Raw genomic sequence first — 22,357 nt, 5'->3', positions numbered from 1 at the left:
CTACTTGATCTGATGGGGGCACGTTGTGGGATTAGAGAGAGACCGGAAAATTGGCTCTTGGCCGGCCGGTCTCGCTTCGATACGTCAAGTAGACAGCACCGAGGTCATGCCCTGAAAAGTCTGCTGCCACTGTCTTTCGTACTTTTATGATGCTCACTGGGTATGATTGGTATGTATATTGGTTCTTGGCATAAATGAGATTGGTTTACCCATCGGAGGTCAGGAAACCGAAGAAGAGAGTGCTGGCAACTACGCCTTGTCGTTCTGAATTCTTTGCTTTCAATCAATTCAACGACTACAGACTGTGGACGCGAAGTTACACATCTCAAAGGAGTCTTTCCTCGTGTACTTCGAAGTACACTCCGCTATGATGATGGTCGATATGGCCCTCGCCTGGATTCCCGCGCCATCGCCGTCCAATGATCCGGCACTCACCGGGCTACTGGCAGCCAATGCTCCATCAGGCATTAGCCCGACAATGTTAGTGCGGAGATTTTCGGCAACGTTCGAGATTAAATTCTGCCCAGGCAGATAATTAGGCCAGCTCGTCCCTTGGTCCCGATGCTCCCTCGTTCTATAGACTCACTCACCTCCCACACTGTTTCCCTCCGTTGACTTAGATATACCAGCAGTCTAATGCCGTGTGCTGTGCTATTGAAAGAAGAATCTCTGCAGGGATACTATTGTGATGATAAGCACCATAATATGGACTGATAGGGTGCGTGCCACATGAGTTTCCACTACAGCAACTAGAACCATATCACTCGCCATGTCCCATCATGATCACCATGGGTTACTGGTAGCCAGCACATTAAGGACATGTTGCACCAGAGGTCGATTTGAGTACCTCTGTAATCAATGTCATTTGAGGCAGCCCAAGCCGGGAGAGTAATTGATCTTTACCTACAGTATTCGGTGCATCATTTGTCCCGGAGGCCTTTTCAGCCAAATAACATTTTGTCTTCCTCTAGTTCAATCGACATCAGATCAAGGTCTAAACTCACTCTGGTTTCCCACGCATCTTTCCACTAAATAATATGAAACTCAGCTTGAGCATTGACGCGCCCATCGAGCGACCGTGGTATTGCCAAGGCGAGGAAATTCTTGGTAAAGCAAACCTCAAGGTGAAGCATTCAGTGTCCGTTTCTTCGATGAATCTCTACCTCCAAGGTTCGACTTTCTCTTAACTTGCTTTTTGATCGATCCCTGAGACTTATTGAAGGCCCTCCGATATTCAGGAGTGGTCAGCACTCTTTTGGGTTCCGCCTGTCATTTTCGCACAGGCCAAACGATGGAGGAACGCAACAGCTTCATGTGTTGCCGCCGTCGCTCAATCCCAATGTCCCCAGCTTGAAGATAAGCGTAGCATACAATGTGAGAGCTCATCTTCGGAGGCGAGGTATTCTACGCTTCAACCGTATCTCAACAGTAGAGGTGACTTTCCGACCATCAACGCAACTGACTATGCCACCTACGCGCTCCGGCGGATCGAGCGAGATTTTGGTACCAGCTTGACTCCTAGAGATAAACAATCTCGCCCGAAGTCCGTTTGCCAATTTGACTTTACCTCGGATGACTATGACACTCCTCGGTCTTCCAGTTCTTGTCACTCATAGGCAGGTTCCTTTGCAACTCGCCATCAAGATGCCACTTGACCTTGTGCGAAGCTACCCTGCAATTTGCCTCAGGACATTGGAGATTCTCATAAGAACGACTACCAACGTGTATCTCAGCCAGGTATTGAGGGCTTCAGTATATTACGATATAACCTGTGCTATCACTGGGGACATTTCCTTCAGACTTTTTAGGAGACGAGGGCATCGGCACTTGGATTCTGGGCTGAAGCTTGTGGGGGAGTGATTTAGTTCCCCCCGTAACGCCAACGTACCACTCCTCGATCCTATCGATTACACACTCTCTGTTAGGTATTATTGGTTTATGGACGGGAATTACCACGCGTATCGAGGTAAGAATAATTCCATTTCGTATATTCCGAGCTTACTTTTCCATTCAGGATATCCAGACAGACATGGAAGTAGCGGTGGTCGATGATGATGAACGAGATCCTCCACCTCCGTACTCCCGCATCGAATGGGTCCATGGGGCAGTCTATCTACGCCGACTCTGCCCGAAAATCATAGCAAGGTATGCAACCAATCTATAGATAGTTCCAATTCCAACCAAAACTCCCATGTTGCGCCATAACCAATTCAAGTGAAAGCCGGTCGCCGCTGCAGCAGAGTCGACATCATACAAAAAGCCAAAGGGTGAGACCAGTTGACCAAAGTATATTTCTGCAAGCCAGACACCGGGCGAAGCGCGCCAAAGCCACTCCAAGTGCCATTCCTTGACCTTGGCCAGCGGAGGGGCAGCTCCCGATAGGATCGCAACGATAAGGCTGATCATCGTCGCAAACAGAGGAGCGTCTTCTCGCCTGACGAGCATGCTGACGATACTCGCCAATCCATAGATGCAGTAAAAGTAGAAGAAGTTGGTCAGGAAAGCAAGCCCCCAGTTGATCACGGGTACCGTAAGGATGAATAAGAAAGTCGTGAAATGTAGGCAACCACAAAGCATACGAGGGAGAACTGAGACGACCTTTGCGAGAAAGTAAGCCAGCCTATTATGGCCAGCTTCAGCTTCCCTCCGATGCACGAGCAGTTCCTCTGAAAACGTCTTGACACCAGGTGCACCAGACACCAGACCCACGGCGATGGATACCAGGAGAGCCAGTTCAGGGGCGGACTTGAAGTCCACAGCAGTTGACAATATCGAGTAAGGCTCTTTAAATGTGCCCGTAAACAAGATGCCCTTCTTCGAATGTTCGGCCAGGCCAAGGAGAAATCCGGCGAGCGCCGCGAGGCCCATCTCAGCCCAGAAAGCTGCTTTAGTGCGGTACTGCTGAAGCATTGCTCGACGGAGGCAAAGCCATGTTTGCCTATACAGCGGCGCACCACGATGCTTGATGGCGGCGTATATGCCGTTGTTATTCATGATGGAGGATGCGTGTCGTTCTTTGTGTGCGAGAGCCAAGCGGTGGTCTGACCACTTCGAAATCAGTGAGTCTTTCGAGATCTCCCCAATTTGCTTGTAGTCGCGGCCGTTTCCAGTGATGATATCGGTGACCACGTCGCCATGATTGCTGTGCTCTGGGAACCCGAAGCCGAGTCCCTCAAAGTAGTCGTGCACCTCAGATTGAGGGCCTTCGTAGATGGTCTGGCCGTTTCCAAGGAGAATGAGATTATCAAAACTCTCAAAGATCTCGGTACGGGGTTGGTGGATGATGACAATGACAGTGATTCCTAGCCGTGCAACTGCCTTCAAAGTACGCATCAAAGACGAAGCCGCGGTAGCATCAAGACCACTGGTCGGCTCATCCAAGAAGATTGCCATCGGGGCAGCTGCCAGTTCCATACCGATGCTCACACGTTTTCGCTGCCCGCCACTAATGACAGGTGCAGCCACTGAGCCCACCAAGGAATTGCGTACGTGCGAGAGCTCCAAACAGTCAATGACAGACTCGACATGAGACTCAATGTCAGCTGTGGACCAAGTCTGGGGGAGGCGGATCTTGGCACTGTGAATAATGTTTTCGTAGACTGTGAGCTCCGGCAACACGACGTCGTCTTGAGGCACGTAACCAATGACCTTCTTGTATCGTTTCAACTTGTCCGGACTACTGTTGACAGCCACCGTGCCCCCCGTGTTCTTGGTCTTGCCCATGAGAACGTTGACAAAGGTCGATTTGCCGGCGCCGGAACCGCCCATGACAGCTGTCAAAGTTCCCCGATCGATGGATCCGGTAACATTTTGAAGAATCATCTTGAAGCTTTTCTTGGGTTGAAAACTGAGGTCCGAGTAGCTGAAGGAGAGACCAAAGTTGGTCGCGTCCGTCGCGCGCCGCATCGAGGAGACGAATGCCATCAGCTGAGGGTTGAGCATCTCACTCGTAGGCCGGACGTTGATGGAGTACTCTGACCCGAGCTCAAGTGCGGCCTGGAAACCTCCTCCGTATGAGTCGGTTCGGTTGGGGATGCAAGTTACACTCATCGGAAGCATCTCACGATCGATGTCTTCTGAAAGTGCCCTATACCCAGTGATCTGTGCCTTCATGCTGCTCATGCCACGCTTCAAGGTCGGCCTCCGATTCTTGTTTGATTGATGTTCACGAACGCGTTTTCGGAATTGGTAGATAATCATGCCGGCGATCATCAAAAGATCGACAAAGATCAAGACACCCAGAGGTATGAGGAATAGCTCGTAGGAAGAGCCTTCCGGGCAGCGACTGCCAACCGAGCATGGCGTCGGAGTTGCAGCTCCAGGCTGACAATATGAGCCAGCCGGACAGACGATGGAAACTTTGCCGTTATTCTCTTCGGGGCAGTAGTTCCCAGCTTGACAGACTACGGGCTCAAAAGGCCCCATGCCAGCGTTCTTGCCGTCAAAGTTGCAGGTGATTGATGCTAACCTCGCCATTTGACATCCGTCTAACGGCGGGCAGTATTGGGGTATTGAGTTGACAGTATTGTTCTCACCTACGCGGATATTAGCAAATTTTGTCCTCCAGACGCACGGGGACATGTAAGTTCTGAGACTTATACTCACATAGAAAGCCCGGGCTGCACCCATCAGCCTGCCAGCTCTCCACGGTCTGAATCTCTATCGGAACTGCCCCTTGTCTGTAACACGGTGCGGCGCTATATGGCTGCTGGCCTGCGTTGATCTGTGCAACAGCTTCGTAAAACGAGGTCGAGAATCTGGTGTTATTCTTGCCGGTGCAGGCGCTGTCGTAAACACTCAGTCCGTCGTTACCTGGAGAGTCTCGCAATGCTCCAGAAAGCCACCTTTGGGGTTTTTCGGTATCTGGCGGATTTGAAGCATCATTGATGGATCCATTGGCATTACCGACCCCATTGAGTGTGTCGAACCATCTGCCGGTCTTGATCGTGTAGATGCTTCCCTGACTCTGGTCTCCGATGCACTGCCAAGCGGGTTCCGGGGCTCCGCCAGCGGGTGTTACCTGTAAAGCACAGAGGCATCCTTCTGTATCAAGGAAACTGGGGCCTGTAGGGTCTGTTTGGGGATAGTATGGGTCCTGTGGTAAATCCGAGGCGTCGAGGCCAAACGTCTTGCGGCTCATTTTGCACGACAATGAGAGTCTTTGCTCAACTTTTTGTCGAGTCTTCACGCCCGTAGCTCAAAACTCGCCATATCTGCGGAATCGTAGCTATTATTTCATTCTTGAAGGAGATTTCGTTACCTCTTAGCAGGCAGACAAGATCCCAAAACATGGAGCCATAATTCATGTTCCCATAAGATTTTAGCGTGATCCTTCTGGCTCACAGCGCACAGCTCATAAGCAACGAACCCGCGAAATGATACTTAGTATTACCTAGCTAGGGAAACTCGGACGAGGCGAAGCTGCAGGCCAATTGCTGACGCTCCACATACGAATGCCGCGCCTTGTGCCATGGGAAATGAGTGAAACTCGGCCGTCATGGTGTCTTAGACGGTTGGAGATCCACGCATTGGCGGCCCGCAGCATCGGGCGAGATGAACGGTATCGTGGCGGGGTTGAATCAGCAATGCCAATATCGCACAACAAATTTTGTTGCCTAACGGAAACGGACTACCAGTAAGGTGATACAGGCGATATTAATCCCTGTTTGGCTACGCTGTGGCTGTAGCGTAGATCCTAGGCTGACAGTCAACCCGACTCTCAGACCAACTTCGAATAGAGGCGACTGGGTTGAAGCCTGAGCTTACTCGCGGACTAGGTTGTCTGCCATGCAGTGTTGTCAATTTCGACGGAGAAACTGATTTATTGCCCGCATGAGCAGGCTCTACATTTTGATGATGGCTGCCGAGCTCTCTACATAGCATAAGGTAGTCAAACAACATATGAACATGCGAATGAAGCACAGTGTGCGTGTTTTTAGATGAACAAAAGACCCATGAAATCCCCCTAGCGCCAAATTAGGAGACCGGCTATCAACACAATGTTTTAAATAGCATGAAGTAAAATCAGAACTACAAGATTGCCGGCGATTTCTCACCTCGGCCATCATCGTCTAAGCTTTTCCGGGTCAAGATACGATTAAATATGCTGAAACATAAAGATGGATGGCCTTGCGCAAGGGATTAAGAGCATTGCAACGAGCGAGCCACGGAGGATCAGAACGATTACATCTGAATTATGTGAGCATGCACTACATGTAGTCATACAGGTGGATACACGGATTCATCCTCATAAGTTTTCTCTATTCATGAAGTCTTCACACAATAACGAGAGGTGCTGTGACCAAGTACCTCACATGAGAAGATATACTATCAGTCTAGATGCCTTGCTTGATGATTTCGGCGGCCTAGATTTGTACCAGTCTGTCAGCGAAACGAGGAAATAAAAGGAGTAGCGTACTACGAGGTATTGACTCACCTTTTCGGCCAAAGCGTAGGTAGGCTGGCATGTATTGGCGCTAGGAACCATGGGCATAACACTGGCGTCAACGACTCTCAAGCTTTTCACTCCGTACACCCGCAAAGTCTGATCGACAACACCCCCCAGATTCAGGGGCATCATAGATGCAGTTCCCACGGGGTGGTAGTCAGTCGGCGACATGGCACCGGCAATGTAGGCCTTGAGGTCCTCGTCCGAGGTGACCTCAGGACCGGGAGCGTACTCGACAGGGGCGAACTCGGTAGCTAAAGAGGTGTTGAAGTTGTAACGGCGGAGGAACTTGATTGATTCGACGAAGAAATCGGCCTCGAGAGGGTTGGACAAGGAGCGGTAGTCGATAACGGGCTCAGTGTTCCACGGGTCAGTCGTATTAATGTTGATGGTGCCACGGCTGAAGGACTGCATTGCCACGGGGCCCTGAGAACCCTGGTTCGCGATCAACTGCATGCGAGTGAATGCTGTGTCCTTGGAACGCATCTGTGCAGCCAGGATCTTCATCTGCGCTTCAAAACCAGCGACAACTGTGGTTTCGGTGTCGGTCGGCAGCAGGCTAGCAAAGTCCTGTTGCTCTAACTTGGTGGCGAGCTCCTCAGCCCGTTCAGACACAGCGGTGAACGGGAGCCAGCCGGCCAAGTTTGTCAATGCAATAGAATAGGGGCCTGTTCCGGGCGAACGATGATGAGTCAGTCAAGTTAAGACAGATATGAGTGAGTTAGATCTGATGTTAGAGAATCACTAACCGGTCTTGTTGGCTGCCCACACTTCGTCGGCCCAAGTCTTGAAGTCATTCCCTTCGACCAGGTCGGTTGGGTTGGGGTGGATGTCAGTGAGCTTGGAGACTATATGCGGGTTAGTTTCTTCGCGTCGACTACAGCCTATTGCTCCACGCCTATAAAATCCCTTGCCACTTACGGGTAATGTTCATGGAAGAGAGACTGCTGTGGTCTTGGAAGTTCTGGCCGACACCAGGGAGGTCGACGAGGATATCAATGCCACCAGCCTCGAGAAGGCTCTTGGGACCGATACCGCTGAGCTGCAAGAGCTGGGGAGTGTGAACAGCACCGGCAGCAAGGAGGACCTCCTTCTTTGCAGTAACAGTGACGAAGCTGTTGTTTCCCGATGGGAACTCAACTCCTGTGACGGAGAGCTGGTCGTCAAGGATCAACTTGCGGGCCTGAGTGTTGAGCAAAAGGTGATAGTTCGGACGAGTGGCGTTAACGTTGAGGTAGTGACCCGTGCCAGCATAGGAGCGGGTGACGGTTCGGGGATCCATGAGCGTGGGGAACCAGAAGACACCGGGCTTTCCGGCACCGCTGTCGGCCGGGAACTCTACTCCGTCGATCTCCTTGAAGGCTTCGACAAGGGGCTTGACACCCGGGTAGTAGAACCGGGGCCATCCCGCGTAGATCTCCGACGAGTCTCCCCAGAAAGAGGCGTCATACTTGACGCTGTCAAAGTTGTCGGTCAACTCAGGAGGTGGCTCAGTGAAGTGAAGGCCCTGTTGGAGTGATGGTCAGCTTGGCGTCGCGGTGGTAACTCATGTTGTTACATCAGGTCACCGCCCTCACCTTCTTGAAGAACGGCAAGATGCCATCCCAGCTCCAGTCGGCAGTTCCCTGCTGAGCCTCGGATCCGAAGAGGCTAGCCCAACGGTCGTAGTCCTCGGCCGAGCCACGCATGTTCATCATGGCGTTTACTGACGCACCACCTCCGACCTGTTTGGCAATGAAGACGTTGCCGACTCTTCCATTCAGGCCAGGCTGCGGTACAGACTGCAGACCGGGCCAAAGTAGGTCTGTGAAAGCGGAAGTCCGAGTCAGGAAGGAAACCTTGAGGTTTTCAGTCATGTTGCCCCAGTCTGCAGCCTCGAGAACCAAGACTTTGGTTTCGGGGTCCTCCGTCAGACGGTCTGCCACAGTCAGACCTGCAGTTCCACCGCCAACAATGACATAATCGTAGCTCTTCAGCAACTGAGATGAGTTGATTTGGCGGGGAATCACGTAGGCGTCAGTAACACAGCTTGCTCCCAGGAGGACCGCGGATACGATTCCAAGCCACTGTGGCTTGGATTGTTGAAAGAACGGCATGGTAACAAAAGAGCGTTTCTGCCAAGTAGCAGATTATGTAAAAGAGAGTGAAAGCTGCTGAGAGATGCCTCCAAGCTTCAGCTGCGAGACACGGTAAATCATTTTACTTATACACAAGTCTCCCCCTCTCCGGGGTAAAGCACTTGGCACTCATCCGGAAGCATTTCTAAGCCGTTAATGTGCTTACTGTATATCTCACAAATGCATGTCATATTAGACTTCTGATTCGGAAGGTCAACATATGCAGGGGGGGGGGGGGGGGGGGGGGGGGGCTCGGGGATGGGCCCGTTAGATGGATCAGTTGCCAAGATGCCAAGTTGTGCGGCGGTGCTGTTGGACAACCAACAGGGCAGCGTACAGAGTTGAGTTGACGGAGTTGCGGAGGTCACGATCCAGTAGCGAGCCATATGTTGTTGGCTTTGTGCAACTTTATGTGCGACGGCACTGCAAGTGCTAACGGGATCTTAGCCTAATTTGACCATCGGAGGGTGTTAGAGCCATGATCCGCGCCGCCTTGATGCAGTGATTGATCACCACATGACAAGGCTGTTTAAGGTAGATTATAACCTAAAGGAAGGGAATAAGTGGGAATATCCCGACACCCGAGTCCCGAGGGGCCTCTTTTCTCCCCAACTTCCTTTTTCTGCTTCATAAACTCTGCTTGCGTTACGCTCTCCACTTGCAGACGCCTAACCGAGCCAAGTTCTCTGTTCGCTGCCTTGTAGTCGCCCCGCTGGCGTTGTGAAATATATCAAGCGCGCGGGAGTCCCGCCGGCCCATCTTATCAGATCCGTCTTCGTTGTCGGATACGTCTTGGCGGCGGAGCCATGTCAATAAAATTGACTTTTTAGTCATCGCGACTCCTATCCCGCTGCTGTCCGAGCTTATTTCTCCGAGAATTACCTCACGCGAAAGAGGTTAATCTTCGGCGAGTAGGTAAACCTTCGTCAAAAATAACAAAGTGCGATCCCTTCCGACACAGCCTTACGTCCGCTATGGCCGCTGCTGACAAGCTTGGCACGCGACCTTGTGACCAGAACAGGTAGGTAGCATAGAGCCATAAAGACCTGGGTCTTGGCTATCCTCATAGCCGGTAGCGAGCTCAATGTGCGCTTTACATAAAATTTGAGTTGCTCGGAGCCAAGATGATCGTCGGAAAACGGGCACATACTTGGCAGGGGTTAGACTTCGGTTAACACACCATCCCAACTTCCCAAGAGTCAGACGATAGAGTTCCGGATGTGGCAGGCGGTGCTGTCCACACAGAGTCCGAGATCCTGGGCCGCTCCATGTATTGACGAATGATTAGGTACTTCAAACTATGAGTACTAGGGTGTTGACCGCACAAATTGCCAGCGGAAGGGGGCATCCTATCTTTACCTTCCTATCACAACGATGTCTCAAATGGCCATGTAGACGCGGTTCCAGGCCACATTCTCACTACAGAACGGTCTTGCTCTGTTAAGCCATTGGCCAGTCGCTGTAGGCTAGGTGGTCTCATAGCCGACATTAAAGCCCGCGCTTTACTAACAATCGAAAAAGCTGACAGAAACCATGACATACTATCGACCTGCATGAAGTTGGGTCCTACCTACCGTATATCCGTTTATTTTCGTTGTCCGCCAGTAAACTCAATCACTTGTGGCACGTCACTTTTGTCATTGAGTAGAAAACGTGGGTCGCCAAGCTAGTGGCCTGGGATGAACGACTCGGGCTTGCACAGTACCTGCTGGGAGCCGCGGAACATGCGGACTCCGAAGCCGGTCTGGGATAACCTGGTGTCATGGAATATCGTTTTATTTAATATTGGCTTGAGGGCAAATTTAGCTTTTCCGCAGCGGAACGAGCCATCATGGATTCATACATCATACAGCTTGTCGGCAGGTAACGGAGGATGTCAGCCCATGATCTTATCCCACACGGCAAGCCATACCCCAGAAGTAGGCGGAGCAGAAGTGGATTTCCTCATTCAAGTAGAACAGTCCCCAAATTTAATGCCCAGCTTGGTCGGAGACTCAATATGTATCATCAATAGGTAGTTTTTCTCGGTCGATGCCTTTCCGGGCCCGACCCGGCTCCGGAGACGATGCCCAATTTCGGTCGGGGAACGGATCATTTTGTAAGTACTTTACTCAGGCAACAGTGATGCGTACAATTATCTACAAAAAGTTTTGATAGCAATAGCGGTCAGTAGCTTGCGCGCTCCGAAGTCTTCTGCTCTCAGAAGACTGGAACATTCCGTGTGAGGTACTCATACCAGGTAGGTAAAGTCCTCTTGTATGGGTTCCCCTCCGTCGTCAATTGCAAATCCTCAATCGCACTTCCCCACTTGATCAACTCTGCTTCGCCGTAAGCAGTTTGCATGATGGCAAGACCGAAACCCATTCCAGTGCTAGAACGAACACCGGCCGGGAGTGTAATCATCGGATACCCGGCCTGGGCTGCAATCTGGTAGGTCTGGCCAACGTCTGGAGGAACAAGAAGACCAGCTAACTTTGTCCCATTGGACGACGTTAGAGCATCATTAATACCATTCCGTGTTGATTGCTGGGAGAACTCGACAGCCTGAAGATATACCTCATCCTTGATACCCTTTGAGTCGAGAGACGCCAAAAAGCCGTCTTGCCCAGAATAGAACGCAGCTGTGCCGAGTGGCCACGGGTGGCCGCCCTCGGTTCCGTCATTATCGTAGTTGAATGCAACGATGTCTTCGAAAGTCTTTATGTTGGTATTTTCTAGTTCGGAGAGATATGTGTTGATGTTGTTGTAAAAGTCAACTTTAACAACGGTGTATTCTGATTCATTGGCGTAGCCTCTTGTAGTGCCATAGTCCCAGTCCCAACCGTCCGGGCTGACAATCGTCTCATAGTCGGTTATTTCAGTATTGTTGATAATAGTTGCTCCGGCTGATGTGAGAAGCTTGAGTAACTGTTCCAAAGACTCCCTCTGTTCGTCGTCTGCCAGGGCCCAGAAACTGTTCCAGGGAAGTCCGAAGGTGGCGCCTTTCAGGATCTCTTTCTTGGACAAGAACTGGGTGTAACCCCCCTCAGGCGTCTTGTCTTCCTGAGCCAGTGTGTAATTGTCCCGGTCATCAATGCCGTAGATTGCATCGAACGCGTACACAGCATCTCTAACCGTGCGACCGAAGGTTCCGACAGAGTCTTGATGCTCGCTCTCAGGAATGACCCTTACCTCGAATTAGTAAATCTTTTGAACAGCAAATTCCATAAACCATGAACGTACCCGGCCCTAGAAGTCAGGCCAACCGTAGGCTTGAATCCAACAATGGCGTTGCGTTCAGCGGGGTTGATGACACTACCATCCGTCTCCGTGCCTAGCGAGAAAGCAATGGCATTCGCCGCGACCCCGACAGCGCTTCCCGTACTGCTCCCGCCCGGGTTGAGGGTGAAGTTATACGGGCTTCGGCACTGACCGCCTCGAGCCGAGAAGCCCTCAGAGTAATTGTTGCTGCGCATATCAGCCCATTCGCTCAAAGCGGCCTTGCCAAACAAGATGGCGCCGGCTTCACGAAGACGCTTGACGACGTGTGCGTCGCGAGGCACGATGCTGCCCAAGAGGGCGAAACTGCCAGCTGTCGTCTCCATGTTGTCCTTGGTAGCGATGTTGTCCTTGACGGTGAAAGGTATGCCGTGAAGCGGTCCTCGGATTTTCCCAGCTCTGCGTTCCAAGTCCATCTTCGCAGCTACCTGGAAGACATCTGGGTTGATCTGCAGGATAGAGCTGTCTTACGTATTAGCGTACGTCCACTGACAAAGTAAAGCGTTTGTTTGAAATCCAATTACGGTTGCAAGCTGGGCCACTCACTGAATGTACTCCTGCGTCTGGTAGGTTCGTTGGATATAACATCCGACTAGTTGCTGAGAAGTAAGTGTGCCCGCAGTCAATGCTGCTTGCATCTCATCAATTGTCGCTTCTTCCAACCTGAATGTTCCACAAAGCGGCATGGGGAACAGGTCTGCAGATCCCACATCTTCAAGCAGCGGGAATACCGAAGGCGCCGCCGTTGAGGAGTTTACAGGCCAATTTTGGCTGGCACTTAACTTGCAGCTGGCCAAGGAGGCTTCAAATCCCGCCACAATGGCAACCCAGAACTGAGCCTTGTACATTGCAGTTTCCTGTCACCACGCTTAACCTGGCAAGCTTCAGACAGACAAAACAGTCGGGAGGCCGGCTGATAACATAGAAAATTGCCCAGACACACATAGCCACATAGTCGGCGTGCCCTATCTCCAGCTTTTAAAGCCTCACATCTCAGCTGATAAGCTGACGTGCTGTGTGCAACTCTGCCCCGCCCCGAAATGCCGGTTCGCGTTGCCAGATTGCGGTGGGGCGCAGGTTTGCCAATGGTTGGCTGCATCTTCTTGGGGGCTGTGATGCTGATAGGAGATGATAGGAGAGTTGCACTGCGCAAAAGCAAGCCTGGCTGCCTGGGTGCGACTAGTCTTGCGGGGCCTGGACAGGTTTCCGGGCCGACCCTGTCAGTATTAGTTGCTGCAGTGAACAAATCCCTTTATCATATCGGTTGGGTGGCCTCGATTCCCATAAGAGTGATTGACTAACTATCGAGGTTTTGTGTCAAATTACAAGTTTCTAAGTAGTTGGTGGTTTCATGCGATGCGACTGGAAACAGAGACATTTTCACTGAAGCCATTTTCCTGACTTAGGTGCTTAGTCAAGGCCGAATGTGCCGACATGTAAGGTCTAACTTAGCCCTTGCCATTTCACCATCTTGTGTTACCTATCCCCAGCAGCAAAATAGGCAAGTCTTACCATTGGTATTTGCAGTGATGTAAAGTAATACATTGTTGATATGCTATACACTCGAAGAAAGTAAAACAAGTTCAGTGACAATTTACTCGGTAATCAAATCGGTTTTCTTCAGGTAAAAATTCATTCTTATTGCTTCGATATTCCGTCATTCCCATAGAATTCTCTACCAAACACAAGCCGAGGATGGCAGTCCGCTAGAACGTACATTCTGCATGTCGCGTGCGGTTGTGAAATGCCCTTGTCGCGAATACCGACAGACACCATGCCGATGCATCGCTGACTCTTGCCTTGGTCAAATTTGAAACTAATCTCCTTGTCTTCTTCGCAGGAGATCACGTCCAATTCAAGTCTTTTGGCTTCGATAATTGAGATTATGTTGACTTCGAGAGTGGTATTGACGACACCAGTCATAAGTTTGCCAGAGGGTTGACCATTGTCCAATAACTGTGAGTGAACAATCGATTTTTCAAAATTTGCAGTGTTCACTTCCACTATTCTCTTAGGCAGGACCTCAGATCGGTGGCGCTTAGAATGAGATTCGTTCACGGATCTAGCTTCCTGAATTTTCAAACTTGCACTGCTTTCATGGCCAACACCACGTGTAGGGGCTGACGGTACTGATGGCACTAATGGCGTAGTCTTAGCCGATCTTGACCCATCACTTGAAATTCTCTCACGTTGAAAGCGGCGCTCCTCTTTGTACAGGGCTTCTTGATCATAAAAGCATGCCTCAGCTGTGGAGTCTGCTCGACGTGTAGGAGCTGAAGATACTGACGGCATGGATTTGTCTGATGATGATGACTGGTAGGTCTTCGGTCATGTCAGTAGCCTCCTAGACAAGGTAATTTGGACGCAAGACTTTACCTCCTTAGTCCTAGTAGATGATTTTGACGACGTAATCGAGACGGATTTTGGCTTTGGGACACTCCCATTCTTCACCATACTTCTTCCCAAGGGGTACAGACTTTCGTAGAGTGAGCTAGTGGACTGCGTCCAATGTGCGAAAGGATCCGTTGGCATGGGTCGATTGACTCTTTCCATTAGGTCTTTCAACCTTTCCATTGACTTAAGGTGATCTCTGATGGTCCTTTTCATGCGCTTGCTGGCTTTGAGTAAGCTCACGACAGGAGAAGTGGTTTCAGGAGAAGATTCCATCCTTTAGGAAACGTACATGTGCCCCTCAATCGACTTCACCTTTTCGCTGTCGGAGTGTGAATCGTTGCGCTCCATGCTGAGAACCTCGAGTTGCGTGGTCGACATAAGCAGCAGGAGACTAGTTTTTACACATTCCATTTCTGGAAATAGATCCAGGATACAATCCTTCTGATACCACCATTTGAAGAAATTCAATACGGCATTTCCACCGCTAAGACGTGTCCGGACATGTTTGGTTGCCTTCCTAAGTCGCCATTCTATCAATTCTGACCAGTTTAGTAGACGCCGGAGTATCCCTTGGGATAGGATGTGCCGAAGTACAGGAGACTCGGTGTACTTGTCGAAATGTTGTTCGAGAGCGAATTGTGTAATATTGATACAATCTGAGAAGTCCTGTGCTTGGAAGGCATATCGCTGAACTTCTTTCCGTTGAGAGCCACTCTGTTCTGAGAACAGGTACAAGGCCTTTGCGAACTTTTTGCCATATTCCACAAGTTGTATAAGTGCTGAGACGCTGGCAACTATACCAAGAACTTCGGCCATGTCAAAAAAACTGTTGAAAGTAGTTGAAGACAGTATCTCAGAGGGTGAAGTGGCCATGTAACACGCCTTCTATCCGCATACGGAGAAGACGTACTAGGAGTAACACTTTAAGACCCTCGAAACCAGCTGACTCTCAATAAGTTCGAAATTGCCTTGGACAACGAACCCCGCACGTGGGTTTTTACACAGCAGTCCATGCTGTAGGAGGCCAACGGCGGCACGAAAAGTGAGGCTTGCCTCCCCAAAAGCCATCCTAAGGCGAAACGATGGGCTCTCTGTCTCCCTGCATGCTGTGCCCCAACGTACCAATCGTATGTCCCCTTCCTAATGCAAGCTGCACGCGATGCAACTTCACATGCTGCAACAAGCACATCATAGCTACTCACGGAATTAGGCTGCACATCCGACTGCAGATTTCGGTGTCTTGGCTGGTGAATGCCTCAATCTCGGCTGTACGCCACAAACTTGGACTCCTTGATTCGACGTGGAGTACTTCTTCGAGTCGGCGGTGAAGTGGTAAAGGTTGTCTAAGAAGAGGGTAGCCAGCGTTGCGATGTACCCCGTACTTGCACCCCAGGCCGGACCGGATCGGACTGACTTCGCTCCACTTCCCCGTGTCCCGGCCGGGCTGTTTGGCTTCGGAGTCGGGCCCAGCCATGCCTGTACATCCAGTGGGTGACGCCGGCTGAAACCTAGAAGAGGACAGAACTTCAGTGCGCTACGCGATGACTAATGTGCGACCGAACGTTGACTTTAGTGATGTCATGGATCAGTACCGGTAGACAGTTTGTGCAAATGTGATCAGCTTGCGTGAGCGAACATTCTGCTCTTTACCTATATTATCCAAACGCTGTATCAAGAAGTCTCTCACAGTAAAAGCCATGACATACTCACGAGTCGGTGTAGTTACCGGCGCCAACAAGGGCATCGGATATGCAGTTGGTAAGTCTTCATCCCACCCCAGAATCGCGCCACCTCGACTGACTTCTTGCCTTCACACCAGTCCGACAGCTCGCGCTGCAATACCCTAATTCTCACCTGAACAATGGTTCGCTGCTCATCTATCTGACTGCGCGCGACAAGTCTCGCGGCGAGGAGGCGCTCAGCAAGGTCCAGGGCGACGCGGATCTCAAGCAGGCCAAGGCGCTGTCTACTCACGGTGGTGCGGCGGACATCAAGTACCATCAGCTCGACATCTCAGATTCATCCAGCATTTCGAATCTCGCCTCGTTCCTGAAGAAGGAGCATCCCGATGGCGTTGACTTTATCATCAACAACGCTGGTATTGCCATGCAGGGATTTGGTAAGCGTGGTCTCGTGATGATGCATTGGATAAATCCTGAGGCTGACTCTCTGGGCACAAGACTCAAACGTGGTGAAGAATACCCTAGCGTGCAACTACTACGGCACACTTGAAGCGACACGCGCCTGGATCCCGGTCATGAAGCCAGACGGACGCATCGTTAACGTCGCATCAGTATCAGGGTCCCTAAGCAAGTACTCGCCAGAAATCAAGAAGCGCTTCCTCGACGCACAATCAGTGTCGGACGTCACCAAGCTCATGGAAGACTTCACCGCCGCGGTCGAGAAGGGCACGCACGAGAAGCAAGGTTGGCCCAGCGCGGCGTACGCGGTCTCTAAAGCCGGCGAAATTGGCATGACCAAGGCCATCGCCAAGGAGTTGCAGGATAAGGGGAGTAAGTTGCTCGTTAACTCGTGCCATCCTGGGTACGTGGTCACGGACATGACACGAGGCGGCGGCACGAAGACGCCTGATGAGGGCGCGCAGACACCTGTGCATCTGGCGATTGCGGATATTGGTGGCAAGAGTGGAGAGTACTGGTCTGATGAGAAGGTCGCTAGATGGTGAACAGCTTGTCGGGACGTGTCTAAAGCTGGGCAAGATCACGAGAACGGCGTGGGACTAGTTGACAATGGCAAAAATGAGACCTGGCCAGACTTTGTCGACGAGGCAAAAGACAATGAGGTCCATCCAGGATTCGAACCTGGGCCTACGGAAGGTTCTGAGAATCAGAATCCGACGTCCTAACCAACTAGACTAATAGACCGAAGGGATTGGTGCCTGTTGATGGGATTGACTCTCGTGCGTCGCGCTATACCGGAAAGAGTGGAGTGGGGGGTGGCCGGGGAACTTTTCTGGTGTCGCAAGGCTGCGCTCGATTCGTCGCTCATTGAGACTTCAAGTTTCCGATGATAACTTGCTGTAATTTAGACATTGAACACCAGGCGTAATGATTTGGTCGTTCCTGATGAAAAGGTAGAGTTAGGAGACCTGATAAGCTAGGTCGTTGACTCGTTATTAGCGTTGTTCTGACTGACAGTGGTCAACTACATTTCGCCCCAGAAAACCACAATTCCTTACGAAGTACATCAAGAAGTAACACTCTCTCAAGCGATGTTCAGAGACATTTGTTCTCAGATTTGTTTTCGTGTTGTGGAGAGGGTCGAGACAGGTGAGCATGTGAAAACGGATCTCGAAATTTCATCAGTGGTACCGATGGTGGAACATGGAGGAATTGCCCCGCGGAACTGCAGCTCCTAGCGAGGGGTTTTACCTAGCTTCAAGGACAATGCAGCGGCTCTAGGCCCTGAGGCGCCACCAAAAACCTAAAGGTTCGCGGCGTGGCGTGCGGTTCCTGCGCCAGACGACGCTGCATGCCCACATCTGCTTCTGCAGTAATCATGTACCATAGGAACTCAATGGCTGGACGAGCGAGCCGGTGTGAGTTGACAAATGGTAACGAATTGTGATTTCGTTCCGAGGTTATGTATGGACATTGTGACCGCGACCCGGCCGAGGTCGAGATGGATAGGAAGACGGCCCGAGTCAACAAGCTCTCATTTCAATAGCTGTCAAACTCAATTCCATGGGGTCGATGGTGGCTTGCTCCATTTGATGATTCGGATTTGGACCAATAATACCGTAAATCTCACCATGACCACCTCAAATTCGTGGATACGTTACCTTCTATGAGGCCAAGACTTTTGAGGCGGCGCGGAGACACTACGCCGTCGATACTATGGACAATGGGCTCATCCATCTTTCGCCGCCCAATGGGAGACGCTTTAGAGCAGTTGACGAGTTATCATTGCTTGATAACGTGACGTAGAACTCTGGTCTGCCAAGGTATCTTAACCGGCCCTCAACGGCAATTTGGCAAACCAATTGGCTTCATGTTTCTGCCAAGATGCCAAGAGGCACAATCAAAAACTTACGGTAACGCGATTGGGGAATGTGAATGGGATTCCTGTTCTTCGGGGGTTGTTGGTCAAGGATGCGCAGCAGAGGACTCAACCAGCCACCTGCGCAATCAAAGAGCAGATATGTCCATCCGCCGCGGGATGCTTGGGGTGATGTGAGCAGCAAATGAAGCATCCTTGCCCCCAAAGCCAAGTCGCCAATGCGCCTAGCCATCCCACGATGAGGCAGTTCTTGTCCCCCGGCAGCCTCATTGCTTGTCGGCTATCCCTAAAAGCTTCGCTCTGCCTTGGCTCAAGGGGTCCATCGCAACATTGCTCAATCACATTTCGTCAGAGCCCAGGACCAGGTATGTGGTTCAAATAAACCGGACCTGCCATCCATGCGGCGAACGGCAGCTGGAACGGCACCTTCACCCACACGAAGCACGCAATGGGCAGCCAATCGTCGGGCGAAATGTTATATTGTCACTCGGGTGAAAATGCCTCGTTCTTCCCATCCAATGGTCGTATAGTTACGGAGTACAGTGTCCTGCCTCTCTGTACGCAGCGCAAGCCACGCAGCTGGGCCGCGTGGGATGGAACATGGACCGGACACACCGATGCCAAGCTGTTGGGACGCGCCGACGAATGGTCTCGAACGACTGTCAATGGCATGCAAAAGGGCCCGGTTCAGATAGACCGAGAGCTATCGGTATGTCACTGACAGCGATGTGCATCCTGCAGAGGACCAGACAGCTGCAGCTGACCCAACATGGTGGGCAGTCCGTCACCGGGATCTCTTATTCTGCTTCTCTGTCTGTAATTATCTGGGCGATCAGACGTGAAAGCACCAACCAACGGCACAGGCAAAGTGACCGTCGCACAACATGCGTCGTATCATGGCACTCTAATTGATAAGGCTCACTATCTTCTCTACCGCGTCATCAAGCATCTTGTCCTGATAGATACGGTCCCCAAGGTACTCCGTACCCCTCTCGCAAATGTTTGTGGATAAACCTTGTCGACTCTCGAGCTCTGGCCAGTCTTTTCACGCGCTGCAGATTCGCGTTCAGGGACCGTCAACTTGCCGGGACTTGGAAACATTTCGCGCAGAGTCTAATCAGAGAAACCAGTGAGAAAATCGAGTCAATAAGACAGTACAAGTACCAAGTACTATCATTGCTGCAGACAGCTAGGTACGCAGTACACCGTCCACAGTCTCTAGACCAGAGTAGAGATGCAAGAAGACGTACGGCACAAACTCCGAGGATAGGAAAAGAGAGGGAATCATCCCCAGAAGAAACAAGCTGGACCGCCCCCATCTTCCCCCATCCTCCGTCGCCGCCTCCTCCTCACTGCTCCCTCATACCTCTTCGGGCCCATCCCGCGTTGGGCATGGTTCGCACAGAGACATCCACTCTCTTGCAGACCTCCCTCTTCAGTCCTTCACCCCTCACCCCACTGTTCCCGCCTCTCTGTCCGCTGCGACGCTGTAATTGCTGCGGTCCCTGATCTTTGGGAATTGCTGAAAAGGATCTGCGGTCGCAGCGTTGGTCGCGCGATAGACTTCTTTCGGTCTCTTCTCGCTCTTCTTCCTCTTCTCCTACGTGCGGCTTTTCCTAACATATTTTGAAGCAAGGAGCATAATCACATCAGACCCCGAGACATCAACCGGTGCTTGTGTCCAGAGTCAACCCCTCATGGAATTCAAAATCCAATTCTTTTGTCTTCTGCTCAAAGCCCTTTGGTAATCTGAGGCTCGCATAATCGTGACTTCTCCAAGGCTACAATTATCGAGACCATCATCCTCGCTCAACTCGCCACGAGCACACTCCTGGACCGTTGAGTGCCCCTCTTCTTCGACCACTGCGCCGACTCGATTCGAGACGAGGCCGCGCCGAGATCCCCCACTAAACCGGGCCTGATCCCCCACATCTCCCCCTTCTCCCGACCGACCGACCATGTCATCCACCGGCATCGAGCGCGCGGGGCACCGCGATGGCCTTCCGGACTACGGAGGCGGCTACTCCGAACGTGGCCGTTTTCCCGATGAGAAGGGCGTCGGGGAACCATATGGTGAGCCCTTGGACGGCGGATTTCGGTCCTCGCTCGATTCTGGCGACAAGGGAGACCACACTCACCGCAAGCTCAAGTCGCGACACATCCAACTGATTGGCATTGGCGGAACAATTGGTTCGTTTTTCGACCTTAGATCTACGTCAGAGAGACTAATCCAGCTCACATGGTTATAGGAACCGCTCTTTACGTACGTTATTTTGAAGCGCGAGTCGATCGGAATTCACATCTCAACTTCGGGTACTGACACAATCATAGGTCCAAATCGGAAGAGGTCTGCTCAATGGCGGCCCCGCCAGCTTATTTCTCGCCTTTACGATCTGGTGCACTTTCATCTTGGCCGTGACTCTGAGCATGGCTGAGATGGTCACCTACCTCCCGATCTCGAGTCCGTTTATCCGCTTTGCCGGTCGCTACGTTGATGAGGCCTTTGGCTTCGCTGCCGGCTGGAACTTTTTCGTTTTTGAAGCTGCTCTCGTCCCCTTTGAGGTCGTCGCCTGCAATCTCATCATCCACTTTTGGAGCGACGTTGTACCAGCTGGAGGCATCATTGCCATCATTCTTGTCCTATACGGTATCATCAATGTCATGGCGGTGCAGTGGTATGGCGAGACCGAGTTCTGGGCCGCGCTTGGCAAGTTCTTGCTCATCGTGGGACTCATTATCTTTACGTTCATTGTCATGTTAGGAGGTACGCTATTTATATCTAGTATCGCTCGATAGTTTGAAATAGGACACTAATCATATCTTTAGGAAACCCGCTTGGAGACAGATTTGGCTTCCGGTAACCTTCCACCCCTCGCTTCTCTCCAGCGATGCACTTTGATCTAACTGATTTGATTCATCTAGATACTGGTATGAACCAGGCGCATTCACAGAGCTTTACTACAGTGGCTCCCTCGGACGCTTCCTCGGCTTCCTTCAATGCCTGATCCAAGCCTCCTTCACCATCGCAGGACCCGATTACGTCGCCATGGCCGCCGGTGAAGCTGAGAACCCACGCAAGGTCATGCCTCGCGCCTTCAACGCCGTGTTCTACCGCCTGACCGCCTTCTTCGTCCTCGGCTCCCTCTGCGTTGGCATCCTCGTCCCATACAACGACGAGGAGCTCACCCGTGCCTTCAAGGACGGCGAACCCGGCGCCTCAGCCTCGCCGTACGTCGTCGCCATGAACCGCCTGAAGATCAGTGGCCTGCCGCACATCGTCAACGCCATGGTCCTCACGGCAGCTTTCTCCGCCGGAAACTCGTACGTCTATTGTGCATCGCGATCGCTATACGGATTAGCGCTTGAGGGCAAGGCGCCTGCTTTCTTCAAGAAGTGCACAAAGAAGGGTGTGCCGGTCTACTGTGTCATTGCTGTCTTGCTCATCGGTCTTCTGAGCTTCCTGCAACTTAGCGCCAACACGGCTGTTGTACTGAACTGGTTTGTGAGCTTGGTCACCGCCTCGCAGCTCATCAATTTCTCCTGCATGTGCACGGCGTATCTGGGTTTCTATCGTGCGCTTAAGGCTCAGGGCATCAGTCGCGATACACTTCCGTACAAGGCTTGGTTCCAGCCGTATGCTGCCTGGTATGGTCTCATCGGCACCTTCATTATGACGTTTGTTGGAGGGTACACCGTGTTCCTGCCTTTGGATGGATACTGGAGCATCCCCGATTTCCTGTTCTCGTAAGCCGGTTCTAGTCTTCAGCTTGCCTCAATCGTATACTAACGGAACACAAGATACACGATGGTCGGTATTTTCCCAGTGTTGTACCTAGGCTGGAAGTTCCTCAAAAAGACCAAGATCTTCAAGCCGGAAGAGGTCGACCTGTACCGCAACAAGGATGAGATTGACGAGTACGAGAGGACTTTCGTGCCCACTCCTGCTAAGTAAGTTGACGCTCTTATCGGCCGGTCGCCAAATGAATTTAACGGGCATAACCAGGAACGTCTTTGAAAGAGTTCTAGACAAGCTGTTTGGTTAGAATCGCTCATGTAATGGCATGTACATCTATTGCGTTACCGGCGTTTAAGGTGGAAGAACATGAATATCTCGTGGGAA

The 22,357-nt window shown here is 51.4% G+C and overlaps 7 protein-coding genes and 1 non-coding gene across 8 annotated transcripts; 3 read left to right on the top strand and 5 right to left on the bottom strand.

Moving 5' to 3' along the window:
* Positions 1–1,916: 1,916 nt before the first annotated feature.
* BDP55DRAFT_581172 (uncharacterized protein) lies at positions 1,917–5,412 on the bottom strand. The gene is made up of 2 exons (XM_060570821.1): positions 4,606–5,412; positions 1,917–4,535 (listed from the first exon to the last, which is right to left on the bottom strand). Exons 1-2 carry the CDS (start codon positions 5,138–5,140, stop codon positions 2,110–2,112), a joined length of 2,961 nt encoding a protein of 986 aa, XP_060430140.1. The 5' UTR covers positions 5,141–5,412; the 3' UTR covers positions 1,917–2,109.
* A 923-nt stretch (positions 5,413–6,335) lies between these two features.
* On the bottom strand, positions 6,336–8,304 carry BDP55DRAFT_609088 (GMC oxidoreductase; the record flags this gene model as incomplete). The annotated part of the gene is made up of 4 exons (XM_060571154.1): positions 6,336–6,365; positions 6,437–7,116; positions 7,424–7,955; positions 8,026–8,304. 4 exons carry the CDS (start codon positions 8,302–8,304, stop codon positions 6,336–6,338), a joined length of 1,521 nt encoding a protein of 506 aa, XP_060430139.1.
* A 2,265-nt stretch (positions 8,305–10,569) lies between these two features.
* BDP55DRAFT_661857 (amidase) lies at positions 10,570–12,822 on the bottom strand. Its single transcript, XM_060574753.1, has 3 exons — positions 12,370–12,822; positions 11,788–12,285; positions 10,570–11,731 (listed from the first exon to the last, which is right to left on the bottom strand). The coding sequence occupies exons 1-3, from the start codon at positions 12,669–12,671 to the stop codon at positions 10,765–10,767; spliced, it is 1,767 nt and encodes a 588-aa protein (XP_060430138.1). The 5' UTR covers positions 12,672–12,822; the 3' UTR covers positions 10,570–10,764.
* A 329-nt stretch (positions 12,823–13,151) lies between these two features.
* Positions 13,152–15,202, bottom strand: BDP55DRAFT_661856 (uncharacterized protein). The gene is made up of 3 exons (XM_060574752.1): positions 14,507–15,202; positions 14,200–14,437; positions 13,152–14,145 (listed from the first exon to the last, which is right to left on the bottom strand). Exons 1-3 carry the CDS (start codon positions 15,088–15,090, stop codon positions 13,462–13,464), a joined length of 1,506 nt encoding a protein of 501 aa, XP_060430137.1. The 5' UTR covers positions 15,091–15,202; the 3' UTR covers positions 13,152–13,461.
* A 601-nt stretch (positions 15,203–15,803) lies between these two features.
* On the top strand, positions 15,804–17,128 carry BDP55DRAFT_109714 (carbonyl reductase). The gene is made up of 3 exons (XM_060565371.1): positions 15,804–15,975; positions 16,037–16,336; positions 16,398–17,128. The coding sequence occupies exons 1-3, from the start codon at positions 15,915–15,917 to the stop codon at positions 16,901–16,903; spliced, it is 867 nt and encodes a 288-aa protein (XP_060430136.1). The 5' UTR covers positions 15,804–15,914; the 3' UTR covers positions 16,904–17,128.
* BDP55DRAFT_t150 lies at positions 17,019–17,102 on the bottom strand. The gene has a single exon. It is a non-coding gene; the product is annotated as a tRNA-Gln (tRNA).
* A 1,557-nt stretch (positions 17,129–18,685) lies between the features above and the next one.
* Positions 18,686–19,249, top strand: BDP55DRAFT_631304 (uncharacterized protein; the record flags this gene model as incomplete). The annotated part of the gene is made up of 3 exons (XM_060572268.1): positions 18,686–18,946; positions 18,979–19,009; positions 19,074–19,249. The coding sequence occupies 3 exons, from the start codon at positions 18,686–18,688 to the stop codon at positions 19,247–19,249; spliced, it is 468 nt and encodes a 155-aa protein (XP_060430135.1).
* A 946-nt stretch (positions 19,250–20,195) lies between these two features.
* Positions 20,196–22,280, top strand: BDP55DRAFT_551160 (amino acid permease; the record flags this gene model as incomplete). The annotated part of the gene is made up of 7 exons (XM_060569091.1): positions 20,196–20,427; positions 20,487–20,500; positions 20,569–21,001; positions 21,064–21,094; positions 21,160–21,981; positions 22,036–22,185; positions 22,241–22,280. 7 exons carry the CDS (start codon positions 20,196–20,198, stop codon positions 22,278–22,280), a joined length of 1,722 nt encoding a protein of 573 aa, XP_060430134.1.
* Between the last annotated feature and the right edge of the window lie 77 nt (positions 22,281–22,357).

The sequence above is a fragment of the Colletotrichum godetiae genome (genome assembly GCF_030913485.1).
Source record: "Colletotrichum godetiae strain CBS 193.32 chromosome Unknown BDP55scaffold_18, whole genome shotgun sequence".
Classification (NCBI taxonomy): Eukaryota; Fungi; Ascomycota; class Sordariomycetes; order Glomerellales; family Glomerellaceae; genus Colletotrichum; species Colletotrichum godetiae.
Note: the sequence above shows the minus strand (reverse complement) of the source record. Positions and strands in the feature narration are given on the sequence as shown.